Source organism: Pelobates fuscus, chromosome 1 (assembly GCF_036172605.1).
Source record: "Pelobates fuscus isolate aPelFus1 chromosome 1, aPelFus1.pri, whole genome shotgun sequence".
Taxonomy (NCBI): domain Eukaryota; kingdom Metazoa; phylum Chordata; class Amphibia; order Anura; family Pelobatidae; genus Pelobates; species Pelobates fuscus.
In genome coordinates, this window is record NC_086317.1 from 91,377,873 (window position 1) to 91,392,989 (window position 15,117).

At 41.2% G+C, this 15,117-nt stretch overlaps 1 protein-coding gene across 4 annotated transcripts in view; it reads left to right on the plus strand.

Annotated features, from left to right (window-relative positions):
- The window catches only part of SPECC1 (sperm antigen with calponin homology and coiled-coil domains 1), a 454,997-nt gene that overhangs the window by 279,871 nt on the left and 160,009 nt on the right, over positions 1–15,117 (plus strand). For all 4 annotated transcript variants that reach the window (XM_063450042.1, XM_063450041.1, XM_063450043.1 and 1 more), the window contains one exon: positions 117–292. In XM_063450042.1, the coding sequence (XP_063306112.1) occupies positions 117–292 (176 nt within the window). The remainder of the gene's footprint in view (positions 1–116; positions 293–15,117) is intronic.

Sequence of the window (15,117 nt, forward strand, 5' to 3'; positions counted from 1 at the left end):
AAAGTGTATGGAGGGGGCGGCAAAATGCATCCTCATCTGTGTAGCCAAAAATCCTTGCACTGAGATAAATTAATTGTTCTGTTTATTCATTGGTTTCTTTTATTGCTGTTTCCCAGGACGATGCTGAGGAGTGGAAGCGTTTTCAGGCAGACTTGCAAACAGCGGTGGTGGTGGCCAATGATATAAAGTGTGAAGCCCAGCAGGAGCTACGGAGTGTGAGACGGAGGCTGCAGGATGAGGAGGAGAAGAGCTCCCGCCTGCACAGAGAGCTGGAGGAGATGCAAGGCAGCAGGTCAGCCACATACTCTATTGCTTTCTTACCTGGCTGTGTTGGTATCTCGTTGCTTGTATAAATGTGTTGTGCACTCGGGTAGTGGCAGCTCTTGTTGTGGATATATATCAATGTTTCCATTGTTAGTGTAAGGTACATATTATATTGTATATTGTGGGACTGGTTGCCCATAGATTAAACTGTTACTCTGATTATCATTAGCTCCCATGATTAGAAGGGTTGTTGCCCTCTGCTGGTGGAGGAATGTGGTACTAAAATACCTCAAGGACTGCAGATTGTCCATTTACAAACACTCTTGTTCCAATTTAGTAATTGGAAAAACTTAACTGAGTGATTCTTGCCTTGATGTTTAGTGGCAAATAGCAACGACTGATTCATACCACGTCTCCGTGTGAGGCAGCAGGTGCGTTGCAGAGTGCTATGTGCTAGTCGATGTATTTCATCTGAGCTGGTACATTGTTATTAATGTTGCATCCCATTAGTTTTTTTTTTATTATTAAAAATGAGCAGAAGGACCGTGTTTTTTTCTGTATCTCCTTTAAAGTTTCATTAAAAATATGTTGACCACAAAGTTCCAATAGGTAAAACGTATTCTTTACATTGTGTTGGTAAAATTGCTAGCATTACATTACATTACATCCCTGACATTCCTGAGCTGGGCTAAATATTGCTACAAGTTCCCTCTGCATTGTGGGACGGACGTCATGTACATATAACACACTATTCTGATAGTACACGACGTGTCTATCCCACAATGCAAAGGGATCTGTAACAATGGAATGGCAGGCATTAAACTTTTAGAAAAAGGTAGTATTTTTGTAAAAAAAAAATTATGGTAAATCATCTGTAGTAGGTTAAGCTTTCTTACATGTAGCTAGTGGGTAAATATTGATTCTGCTGCTTGGCACACCCTGTCTGTCAATTATAAGAATTCAAATTTGGCTTCACTGCAGTGTTTGATTTATAAATTATAAGGGTGCAGCATAAATGTGTACAGAATCCACAAAAAAAGTGTATCTCTTTTTTTTTTTTTTTTTTTAATTTAAATGTTGGAATAACAATTTAATGGCCAGTGTTTTTCTGGCAGGGCCAGTTCATCCTTTAATCATTCTAACATTAAAAAGGAGATCTCCTGAGCAATATTTTTGTCGCAGGGCTTATTTGAAAATGTAATCTCCATGCATGAAAACCCTTTAAGAGGATGGTTATACAGTGTGCATTGCCCACCCAATGCTCAGATGGTCAATGTACTAATGTTCTGACTTTAATTCTAAATGTGTAGAATAATCTTTGTGCTTGTACAGTGTGTGCACGTTCCTCTGTTACCACAGCCTTGTTAGCTATGTTTCCATTTATTTTATTGTTTGTATGCTTCTTGTTGTCTTCATAATCGGGATGTGCATGTTGTTACCATGTATTTACTGTTTGTTGCTTAATGTAACCTTTTATAGATGCTATGTAGATTAGTGACTGACCAGCGACCATAAACTTCATATGTATTTTGTTGTTGGAAGGCCATGAAATAATTTTACATATTTGCAAAAATGCATAGCGGAATTTTCTGCCATGTGTGACTTTACCATTTGATTCTGATTTTAATTCCGTGTGGTTTTATTTTTCTATTTTTTTGTATCCTTGTAGCAAGCTTTAATATTATTTACTAACCTTTTAATTACCAGACTAGGCAGGAACCCCAAGATTAACTAGAAAAAAGGAATTTTAGAATACTAAGAAAGCTTTCAACAGTTCTAGTACAGACTTCACTAAGCTGGAACGTTTTTTCTAACTGCCACAATAACTCTTTTAAAGGGGAGCCATCCATTTACAGTATTTTTAATATTATTTTCACGTATCCACTAAATTTATTTAATGTGTTTTTGATGTCTGAAAAATGATGTATGGAAATCAACACTTCTGTATTTTGCTTTATCTTGCAACTGAATGCCTCCATCTTGCCCTCTGCCAGTCAGTTGTAAGTGGTGCCCCCAGGCTTTAGACCTATTGGCATAGAGTAAAGAACATAGAGCGAGGAGAAGAAACAGAAATAATTGTCCAGTGCGGTGTGTGCCTTGGCTGTGCCAGGACTGAACTGGACTCTGATTAATTAGTAAATCTGTGCCTTTAGTCAAGGAAAATAAAAAGGTTAATACAAGTTATAGGCGATTTTCAGTGTTTTATTCAATGGTGTAATTTCTAGAGCAGTGATGGTTCCTTTTAAAAATAATGCGGACTCCTCAAAAAGGGATTAAAAAAAAAAAAAAAAAAAATATGCTTTCCTTAATTGGGGTCTGTTTGCTCTCCATTCTGTTCTTTATTCTCTCCAAGATACCGTCATGAATTAAAAACAATGTAACTGTATATCATACACTGTGCTTCATGATATTGGTCGCAGGCCCATTTCGCTAAATATTTACACCGTCTGCCTGCCTGTCTCTCAAAATACAGGCTATTGCAGTAAAGGAGAAAGACAGGATTAAAGGGGCAGCAGACACGGTCACCAAAGTCCTGTACATACAAACACAACTCTGTCACATTATATCTGCTGTGAATATGGTGTGCAATGTGTTTGTAAGTACTGGATTTGTTTTTTTCTGTATCTGTCTCCTCAATAGTCTTGTGAAACAAATACTCTGTCTGCAGTTGTATTAATATAAGCATGGTACAGTGGCGCTGTTGGGGGTAGGATTATTTATATGGCCGTATTTGTTTGGCGTGTTAAGAAAATCAAATTAGACTGAGATACATGAGATGGCCTACACGTACTGATTTAATTAGTGAGTCCAAAGACACATGCTAACCGTTGGCATGTTTAGCACACAATTAAAAACCTCTTGGCTTTGCAGTACAAAGCAGCCTGTATATCTGCGTGCAAGTGTCCTATCATTATTGGTGGCCATTTACGATTTTAATTAAAAGTAATTTTTTAGTAATTGTTTCACCACAATTTTCTTTCTGTGTATGGCCGTTTCCAGTTCTTTTATCTTAACGCCATTGGACTGGAGAACAAATACCTTTTTTTATTTTGCATGGTATACTGCATGGCATACTGTAAGGGTATGTTGTGATTTTAGAAAGAACAGCCATTTTTTTTATATTTGTAAATGTAACTCCCAACTACAGTATTTGTATTTGAATATATTTAACTGCCCTATGCAGTTTTGTATAGGTAAATGCAACTCCCATATGTAGTTTAGTATAGATATAGATGAATATAAATATATACACATGATGAATGTCCACAGCACAGGTCTTTACTGCATATGGCAGTATTTAGATATAATATGTAATCTGCAATATACAATATTTGTTTTGTAAACCCCATGTGCAATTTTTCTTTGTATAAGAACATTATGTTTGTAGCCTTTTATGGTCCCTTACAATAATTCAGCATCTATACTTTGACTCTGATCCCAGGCATTCTCTTATGAATTGGGATGGGGTGTAGAGATCAATGCTTTTTAGAAGTGGAGTAATCTGCAGGAATATTGGTTTCCATGGCGATTGCTCACGTTTTAGAACATTGCCAAAGAAGTAACATTACATATGGTTAGCATACCCTCCACAAGTCAAACATGACACTTTTCTTCGTACTAATAATTCATTGTAATACAATTATTAGAATAAAAACGCTACTAGAACAGGGCCTTTTCTGTAGATCTGGGTCTCATAAAACAGTGAAAATGTTTTAAAACTCATTCAGAAGGCAACTGTCTGCCTCTCCGGCAGCTGATTGGCTGTGGATTATTATGGAACACTGCTACCATCACATAGGATTCCTATAGCAAACACATCCATGGCTGGCTTTGAGTCTGATGTACACCTTCTGCTGTTAAGGGGGAAAAAGATGCTCTCTGCTCGTGATCACTTGAGAACTGGCCGATTAAATCCTGATGTGAACAAGATACTGCAAAAACGGAGGTAAGCTTATATGGAAAAAGGCAAAATAATAATAAAAAAAATGACTTCACATTGTAGAAGACTACTAGTTATCATCTGAGATAATCTATCACTGCATACTGCCCTATTACAGACTGAGCACCAAGTTTTTATCTGTTGCCCTGTATGAGTATGAGCATGTTACATTGTCAAATTAGCTTTTGATGCACTGTAGCCCAGGATTCAATGTCTCCATGTGCTTTCTGTGCTTGTTAAATGTCCCCGTCTAGCTATTTATGTACATCTGCATGCTCAGACTTCTTATTAGCCTTTCTGCTATCCAAATCTGTGGGAGGAGAATAGAAATAAGCTAAAATAGTCTCTGTGGGCATCGCTCCTATACCACACTTCAGTTGAATGGCATACAGTACAGTAGTGGGGGGAAGGAGGAATCCGCTGAGTGACGTCAGTATTTGGAACTTAACTAGCATCATCCTCAGCCTGAAGCTTTCTAAAAAACTATGCAATGTGTAGCCCAAGAATGTTAACTCTGCAGGTTGTCCACTGCTGTTATGCGCTAAATTGTATTTGGACCCTGGTGAATATGATGTCGTGCTGTTAGTGAATTTCTGTTACATATCTGTTTTTGTTTCTGCAGTTCTTCTGTCTATACCAGCTAGCTGTGAAGAGACGGTGGAAAGGTGTATAGCCATGCCCCTTATCCAGAGCTCCGGCAGGTCGTCTTCACTTTACTGAAAGACCTGCGCTGTGGACCTTCGTCACATGTCAAGCAGAATTGCAGTGAATCAAGAAGCCAAAACTTTGAGCCATATTTGAGCGTTGTTCATACTTTTGTATACCTCTGAGTATTTTAGGCCCGAAAAAAATTAATGCATATTAGGAGGAAATTAATGTTTTTGTAAAAATGCCACTCTGCACACACTGTTCCAATAATATCGATGAATGATTGCATTGTGATTCTGCCAGTCATGGCTTGTTTTGAATTTCAGTTAACCCTTTTCACTGTAACTTTATATACTCACACTTAAGTAGATATGGTGTATTTTTGTCATTTTCTTTTTCTTCTCTTAACTTATATTCGCTTATATAATTGCTAGATTGTTTACACACATCATAATGTGATTTTTATTTTTACTTTTCTTGTACATTTGGATTTTGTTTGTATCAATCTTTGTTTAGCACTGTAACACATAATTTTTTATTTTTGTTTAATATATACATTTTTACATTCAGAAAGTGCACAGGAACAGTAATCCTCTTAAATTCTGATATGTAGCAGTCATGAAAAAAAAGAAAACTGAATCTTTATTACTGAGCCACTAGGGGGAGTTGAGTGAGGGAAAAAAACAAAAAGAAAACAACACTTTTTATGTAGGTATATATTTTTTTCTTCTCATGTATAATAAAGTGCGCCTTTTCTTTCCAACAAATGTTTCCATGACGGGTAAGCAGCTTTTTGTTTAATGTGCATATGATTTTTTTGTTTTTTTCTCAAATTGTGGATGTTTAATATTACTCTGTCCTATTGCTAATCTAGTCAGTGGTGAAGTCAGTAGGAATGACAAAATGAGCAAGTAATCTAAGAGAACTAAAAAGTGGGGGAATACAGATTAGGTTGGTGTGCTACAAAAGGCATAAAAGAATATACCATGTGTATAAGGTGGAACAACCATTTTATACATAAGAAAATGGACCAGGCATTGCAAAAACCAACACAACACTTTTATACATAAACCCCTAGGGGTCACTCTTGTAACAAATTTGACGTCAGATTTTACACTAAGCATGCACATAAAGAGCTTTAAAAAGAAAAAAAAAGTTAGATTTATTGAGTTTTTTTTTAATATTTATGTATATATATTTTTAGTAAATGTAATTAGAGAGTATATACTTACCTCCACATAGCACCATTTTCACGTTTGCCCTGTCAGTGTTTTATTGCATTTTAAGATGAATTCTATAACCAGAAACATCTTTATCTAGGGAAAACTGATTTATTATTGTCTATATTTTCCTCTGAGATAAACGTGTCTGCCTGTATCCATTCCTTCATTTCACTTTTCCCAAATTTGAGGCTAATTGAATAAAATTTTTTAACCCTTTGAGTACATATGGTACTTGGAACCCTCATCGCTTTGCATTCTGTGGGTTAAGCACGTGAGCCTAACATGAGGCCAGAATTCTGCAAATATAATCAAACCCTTTATTTTATCCGCATTAATATGGGATTTGTTGCACTTATTTGAAAGCATTGCACAATTTTCAGTTATGTGATACTCTTGCAGTATAATAGATTATGTTGTATTATTAATTGATATTGATTTGTGCTGTATAAGATATGTTTTCAAAATATTGTTTGTATGAAGATGTTTTTATGTGTATCCTTTGTAACTTTGTGTTCCAGTGATTTTTTTATATAAATTGTTACATTTAATTATTTTTGTCATGCTTTTCACTTGTTAGTTAATCATAAAGTTGGCCGAGATCGATTGATTTCACTAGTGCAAATAATGGCTCTTTGTGACATTTCACAATCAAAGAGCTAGAGCTCTTAATGAACTCGAGTTTTTCTCATTATAAAGCAATTCAAAGATTTCATAAAAGCTCAATCTAAGTGTGAGAAAAACACACTGATTGCCCAAACTTAGTGGACTTTTTAAACTTTAAGAGTGTGCTGCTAAGTAGCCTATTTGATGCTTAAAGTATATTGACGATGCTTCTTAAATTTTCTAGTGATTTTATACATTGAAGATTAACCATTTAGGTAGTGCATCTCAAACTTCTGACCCATAAGATGCTGAAGTACAATTTGCATGTTTTTCTGGCCTTCTGTTCAATTAAAGAACCACTATAGGCACCCAGACCACTTCAGCTTAATGAAGTGGTGGGGCTGCCAGGTCCATCTAGGATTAACACTGCCTGCTGTAAACATAAGTTTCAGAGAAACTGCTATGTGTACATTAGGGTTAATCCAGCCTCTAGTGGCTGTCTCATTGACAGCCGCTAGAGGCGCTTCCGCGCTTCTCACTGTGATTTTCACTGTGAGAAGACTCCAGCGTCCATAGGAAAGCATTGAGAATGCTTTCCTATGGACTGGCTGGATGCGCGCATGGCTCTTACCGCGCATTCAGCCGATGACGTCGGAAGGAGGAGGGGAGTCCCCAGCGCCGAGGGAGCCCGGTGCTGGAGAAAGGAGAGTGTTTAACCCCCTTCCTCCCCCTTAAACCTGGCAGGAGTTTGTTTTCCTGGCACTATAGTGGTCCTTTTAAGAGCATTCTGGGAATTGTAGTATATCCGCATTGGGGTGGCAGAATTTGAGATCCCTGGCCTAGCTAGGCAGACTGCATCTGACATCAGAGGGTGAACCAATTTAACAGTGTAAAGGAACACCAACAAAACTAGTAGTTAAATACCCTGGATATGCCATTCAGGTTCATTAATAACGAGGGCAGGTCTGGTATCTCATCACATATATATTACTACTACACAGCTATATATACACTATATATATTATTACTATTACGACTACAGGGCACTTCAACTGCACAGGGAAGACATACATTTGTATGAATGGCATGTGTTTTAGTGTGTGGCAAGAGACTAGGATTGAACCAAAACAGGGCTCCCTACTGTTGAATGCTACTCATAGATGAAAGGATGGATATTTATTTATTTATTTTTTTTTGGCTTTTAAATCAGGTTTTAATATGCATTTCTCTTGACTGCCTGAGCTATACATGTGCAGTTGCCATTTTATGCTATACTTTAGCTGGGTGACTTAAAATTGAACATAACATATTTGACGAACACTTAAACAGCGTCACCCATAATGATTAAATTTGCCACTGGCCGGGTATATGGGAAGCATTATCAAGCATTCTCTATCAGCCTTAGGGTATGTTACAGTCCCAGGTCATGTATTTATTATCCTATACCAGTCGGCAGGTTACTCAGGGTGTGGGTCCTAGGGAAGTCCCAGCCTTCTGTGGTCGGAGCGTTGTGGGGGATGTGCCTCCCAGGCCGGGTTGCAGGCCCGCATCTTGGATCCACGGTCTTGGTGCCTCAGAGAGTCCAAGTCCTGCCCTTCGTGAGGGGGACAGGCGGACCTGATGTCATGTCTCCGCTCGATGCGTGTCCGTGTGGGTGATGCGCAGGGGTCTCCCCCTCTGCGGCCTGCGGCCTAGGTGGGCCAGGATGTGGGATTCTTCGCGCGTGCTTCGACAGAGTGCCCAGAGGCTTCCCGCCATCTCCTCCACCCATTCTGCATCTGTACTCCTGTGTGTTGTGTGAGGGTGCAGCATACCCCTGTCTTGCCTCTAGGGTTGCACATAATCGCTGACCAAGTACATGCAGGGGTCTGAAGATGTGTCCCGTGTCGCCAGGTCTGTGCTCCACAGACTCCTGAGGCCGCCGCCATCTTGGCTGAGGGAGTCTCGGGATTTGCTGTCTCAGGATTTGAGGCTCGTTGGTGTAGCCGGCCGGCCAGTGTGGACCGGGATATCCCCCACCGGTCCAAAGGGGGGGGAACGGAGCTGTAGCTTGCCCTGCGGACGCCCAGTGCCGCACAGTACAGGCAAGCGGCCGTCTTGCCTGTCCGACGGGCTCACCAGGCCTCACTCGCCTCTCCAGCGTTTGCAGAGGGAGCCGCTTCCAGAAACTTGTCGCTTGCTTCATTAGGTTGCTGACGCAGGTATGTCACACATTAAGGGCAATAGGGCACTCTGGAGCTCCTGCAGGGCGCTTTCAATACGGTTAGTAGCCGGAGCTTCCCGAAAGTGCTGCCAGTCGCCATGCTGCCCAGGCCCCGCCCCCCTGGATATTTATTTTTTACAATTTTATTTTTTTCTACTCCAATATGTATCCATCCATCCATCCATCCATCTATGAGTAAAAACAAAATGTAATAAATACATTTAAAACAAATTAAAAATAAATATATATATATATTTTTTTACCATTGCAGCCTTTCAAATTCACACAACTATATCAGTGGACATTACTTTATCACAAAGATCTAGGGAATATTCCTAATATTCTAAATCATAACACATGCCACATCGCCCTAGTTTTTCACTTTTTCAATTTGATACAGTATATAAATACATAAAAAAAAAATAAAAAAAATCTCAAGCTTACATGATGGTTGTGTTTTTTTGGGCTTTAGTATTATGACTGTGAAGCCACCTTTTTTTTTAATGCTGAAATCTGATCAAAATCTGTCCATAATTGTATCTTTTTTTGTTTTTTTAATTAAATATTCTTGCTTCAGATGTTCTGTTGTGTATGGTATTTAATAAACGAAAGGAACCAAAGTTCTGCCCTTTACTTAATGTATTTAGGAAGTCATTAAAATTCTTAAGAGCATGGTCTCACTCCCTATATGAAAACTATACAAATAATAACAAAGTGTTTAACCAGGAAAGGTCTATTCAGATTACTCTGGTTTTCAAGGACGTCCTGAATAAATAAAAAATAAAACTATCCAAACCTTTTATCTCTTTGCCTGCATCACTATGCATTCTAAAGTATATATTTCCAGTTATAATCTTTAAAAGTGTAATTCAAAGTGAAATTGGGACAAAAGACTAATTACGTTCATTTTCAAAAACATTTTGGCATTCCTTTGCATTATAAAATCAGATCTGCTGTTCTGTGTGTTGTTTTCTTCCAAAGTATGTGGTAAAGTTATTGTTATTTATTTTATGGCTATTCTTCCTGAATACTCTATGAAGCTCAGTCAGTATATTAACTGTCATTCAGTGCTTAAGCCGCCTTTTTGACTTTTTTTTATTATTCTTTAGACACTTTAATTACACACTGTAGATAACTGCTTAATTAAGGACACATGACATGTGTGACATGTCATAATTCCCTTTTATTCCAGAAGTTTGGTCCTTAAGGGGTTAAAATGTTCTGCATAATTATATATTGTTTTTATTTTCTTTTTCTCTTTTTTTTTTTTTCTCATTCCAAAGGTTTTTATTAAGCGTGCATGGACATTTTACAAGCATGTTTAAGTATGTCTTCAGTTGTTACAAAATATTCATAACATTTATAAAACCTAGTAATCCAACGTTAATGGTCGGGTAGAGGAACATGTCATTATTGTGTCATTATGTTTTGTAGTAGCGTGTCATTGGAGAAGGTTGCACATTCCCAGGAGTTTTAAGCATAGCTTCTCTGTGGTCTTGGTTACTAGGGGTTGTGTAGGGAGAGTACCAGTTGTTTGTGTGGGGGTCTCAGGTGTTCGTCCGTGTCTCGGTTCTTTACATGCTTGACGGAGTAGTGAGGTTTTTGGGCTGTGCTTGTTTTGGTGTACTCGTGTCTCTTTTCTTGTCTGGGGATTGTTTCCCGTTTTCTGGTTTGGTCTCCCTTGTTGTCTCTCCTAGTGTCTGGTGTGTAGGTGTCTCGAGTGTCCTAAACTTCCTTTTCATGCATTTCTTCTGGCTTCATGTTTAGTCTGTTAAAGGCTGTTGTATTGCCCATCTCGCTATTTACTTCCGTTAGTTGTCTCTAATCGTGTGTCTACTTGCTTAGGTTCCTTTGTCTCCCTTTTCGTTATTCTTTCGTGTCCTTGTGTGAGGGTGTCCCCTGTGCCAGGGATATGTGTGCTGTTAATGAGTTGGCAGAGCGGCTAATGTGGCTATGTGGAAGTGTCCTGGGGATTCCTGTCGTATGTCTCCTTACGTTAGGGAGAGCCGTCCCTTGTTTCGGTGTGTGATGGGATAATGGGGCACTATGGTGGGTATCAGGGTTATTCGGGGTCAGGCCCCGTTTCTCCCCTGGTGTGTGGCATGTGAGTCTCTGAGCTTTGGCTGCGGGTATGCGTGGGAGTGGTGCGAGTCAGTGCGTTGTTGCGAGGGGTTCCTACAGTGGGGGAAGCGCCAGGGTTGGTCACGCTAGGGTGTGTGAGCGTTCCTGGCTAGTAGTTCTGGGGTCAAGGCCATATGGAGGGGGGGGGGGGGGGGGGTGTCCGAATATATACTTCCAGAGTATTGATGAGTGCACAGTTTTTGCAATTTGCATAAATTAAGGGGAAGCTGGGCAACTCTTCACTGTTCAGTATTTTTTGTAATGCATCCCAGAATTCTTTGCACTCAAGACAGATTGCTACACTATACTAAAATATAGTATGGTTTATTTGCAGCCATAAAATAACTACCATTTTTAAATATATATAAATATTGGTTTTTTTTTTCTGTTTTAAGATCTGAAAATGTGTACATTAGCCTTTTCCTTTTTTTTTTCCTAGCACGATGTGTAAAAATAATAAATAGTTAGAAATATAATTTAAACCATTATCTAATTGAGACAGGGATCTACAATGATATACACAAACTTTTAATGATTATTTATTAAATAAAATGAAAACCAGCCTCTAACACCAAACTAAAATTGATCAATTTTAGAGCAAGATTGATTTGCTGGTAAGATCCCCCCCAAAGTGTATGTGAGGGTATAGTGTGATGTGTTTTACAGCATTAATCTATAGCATATATAATTCTTATCTGCAATCAACCTAGATTTAAATCTAAAAAATCAAAGAAACAATTTATCAGTATCAGACAGGGGAGGGCTGGCAGCCTTAGGCCTGGGGGGCAAAACCAGTCAAGTGGCCCATTGCGCCACCAAATCAGTTCACCATCCATGCCCACCTTTTTCTGGTTTTATAACGGATATTGATGTTATGCTAATCAGTAGCTCTTTGCCATAACCGCTCCTTCACGGCTCTGACTTTCAATGTTGACAGAGCACAGGCTGAGAATCTCTGAGCCTGTGCTCTGACTCACTAACTGAGCGCTGGAACCACGAGGGAGAGGATATGATCTGACTGCACCTACTGCTGGTGCGCACCAGTGGACCACCAGCGAATCGTTTAAATTAAATATGCTGGTGTACCCAACTTGTGAGCTGTGTTGGCCGCCGGGCGCCTCTGTTGTCATGGCACCCTGCGTGACCGCACAGCTTGCCCACCCCAACGGCTGGCCCTGCTGACACACACTGATGTTACTACTTAGACATCCCTCAATATTAATACAGAGATGAGAGTAAACACCAATAAACTGTGGAAAAAGAGCGGATCCCCCCAAATTTATAAAGGTTTGCTTAGAGGATTTATTCAAGATTAAATCATGCCTCCTCCTCTCTCCCCCATGCGCTGCTCTGTAGGCTGGGAGGAAGTGAAGAGTAATCACAGTCTCCCAGCACAACGCCACCTGTGGCTGCATGGGGAACAGCTGTTTAATGTAATGCTTGCAGGACGGCCAGCTGCCGCAGAACCTCTTTGTTTCCGTCTCTGCAAAGGGCTCCAGGCACTGCTTGTTGTGAGTGTGAGCCACTGTAAATTAGGGGCAGAGGGCACTTGCACTGCGGTCAAGACGGGTCTGGGCAGGAGGAGAGTGCAGTGCAATCAGTGCACTCCCCTCCTGTGGGTCACCAGTAGACTGGTGCACCTGCCCAGGATCAGAGCCGGTGCAAGGATTTTTGCCGCCCTAGACAAAATATAAATTTGCCGCCCCCCCCATATGATCTGCCATATGAACTAACGCCAGTGCTGCACACAGTGTGTGTTTACATTAAAAAGCCTGCAGGGACCAGCTATAGACACCAGAACCACTTCATTAAGCTATAGTGTCCCTTTAATGTGAGGTAAATTATAGATTAGTGTCACTAATAATATACTAGATTGCCTACTTACAATTAGATGAGGATGATGATGGGCTGCAGTTTGGCTCCACTGGTCTGGTGTAGAACAGGACCTCTGGAGGCTGTTTGCAACTGTGGTCACAAAATTCAACGTTCTGGGAGATTTGGAAGCAGCTCCATTTTTTGGGGGCCTCTTACACAGCTCAAGGTCTGGGCCCCAGTGCCTGACGGTGAGTATGCCCATAAGGCCCACTTATATGTTCCACCCACCCATGAGCTCGCTCACAGGGAGTGGAGTGTGTAGGGGATGTGTTATGTGTTATCTAATATGTGTGCTTATGGTATGTAGTGTATAGGGATACCAGTTTGTGCAGGTGATGCAGTGTGTTTGTGTGTAGTGGAAGCAGTGTGTATTTGTGTATGAGGGATGTATTATGTGTTTCTGGTTGTGTGTGAGGGATGCATTGTGTGAATCTGTGTTTGTATGCATAAGGGATGCAAGGTGTGTGTCTGTATGTGTGTGCATTGAGTGTAAGAGATGCATTGTGTTTCTGTGTGTATGTAAGAAAAACAGTGTGTGTTTGCATGTGTGTGTAAGGGTTTGCATTGTATGTTTCTGTGTATGTGTGCAAATGATGCATTGTCTTTGTGTGTAAGGGTTGCATTGTGTGTGTGTGTGTGTAATGGATGCATTGTGTGTTTCTCTGTGTGTAAGGGAAGCATGTTCTGTTTCTGTGTATGTATAGGGATGCATTGTGTGTTTCTGTGTATGTATAGGGATGCATTGTGTGTTTCTGTGTATGTATAGGGATGCATTGTGTGTTTCTGTGTATGTATAGGGATGCATTGTGTGTTTCTGTGTATGTATAAGGATGCATTGTGTGTGTGTGTGTGTGCGGGTAGTGTTAAAGAGCTCCCTGACTTGCCCCCTGTCCTATAGAGCTGTCCCTTCTGTCCCTTAGAGCTCTCCCCTGCCCGTTAGTGGTCTCTCCTCTCCCCCACCCTCCCCTAGCGGTCTCTTCTCACACTCACCCACCCTCCCTGTGCTCTTCTCATCCCCCCTTCACTCTCCCTGTGTTCTTCTCACTCCTCCCTCTGTGTGTTCTCACCCCCCTGTGTTCTTCTTACTCCCCCCCCCTTGTTCTTCTTACCCCCTTCTTCTTATTACTCCCCCCTTCTTCTTCTTACCCCCCTCTTTTTCTTATCTCCCCTCCTTCTTACTTCCCCCTTCTTCTTACCCCCCTCTTATTATCCCCCCTCCCCTCTTCTTACTCTCCCCCCTCCCCTCTTTTTACTCTCCCCCCCTCCCCTCTTTTTACTCTCCCCCCTCCCCTCTTTTTACTCTCCCCCTCCCCTCTTTTTACTCTCCCTCCCCCTCTTTTTACTCTCCCCCCTCCCCTCTTTTTACTCTCCCCCCTCCCCTCTTTTTACTCTCCCCCTCCCCTCTTTTTACTCCCCCCTCCCCTCTTTTTACTCTCCCCCCTCCCCTCTTTTTACTCTCCCCCCTCCCCTCTTTTTACTCTCCCCCCTCCCCTCTTTTTACTCTCCCCCCTCCCCTCTTTTTACTCCCCCCCCCCCTTTTTCTTACCCCCTCCCCTGTAGGTGGCCGAGCTGCTCAGTGTGCACCTTCCTGTCAGTCCGGCCGGGTACAGGAAACAAACTCCTGTTCCGCGCGGAACAGGAGTTTCTGTTTCCTGTACCCGGCCGGACTGACAGGAAGTGCACACTCAGTGTGCACCTTCCCATCACTCCGGCCGGGACCGCGGACCGGAGTGCAGCTCGGCCACCTACAGGGGAGGGGAGGGAGGGAAAAGCAGCTGCAGCCGTCTGAGCGCTCTTTACAGAGCGCTCGGCGGCTGCAGCATTTAAAGGGCCGGCCCGCCGCGGCCGGTCCTAAAATAATTTCGGGCGGCCTGGGGGGCAATTGCCTCCCTGCCCCCCGGCCCAGCCCGCCCCTGGTATCAGAATATACTTTCTGAGAATACTCTACAGTAACCAATATTGATAACCAGTGTGATGGGGTCGAATTTGTCTTGTTCCAGAACATTCCATCATCCAGAAGTAGAGAATTGTATTAATCGTGTTCTAGACTTTCTTTTTACAAATTGCCCCAGGGCAATAGATATTGAGATAAACGGAAGCAGATCCGGGTTATGCCCCTTAATAGGTCTATAGCTGATTGGTAACATAGTGCTGTTTCTTCAAAAGGCTTTATTCAGGGATAGCAGTCATATGCCATTGGCAATGTAGTTCTTGTCTGGTACTACATCTGTAATTCATTA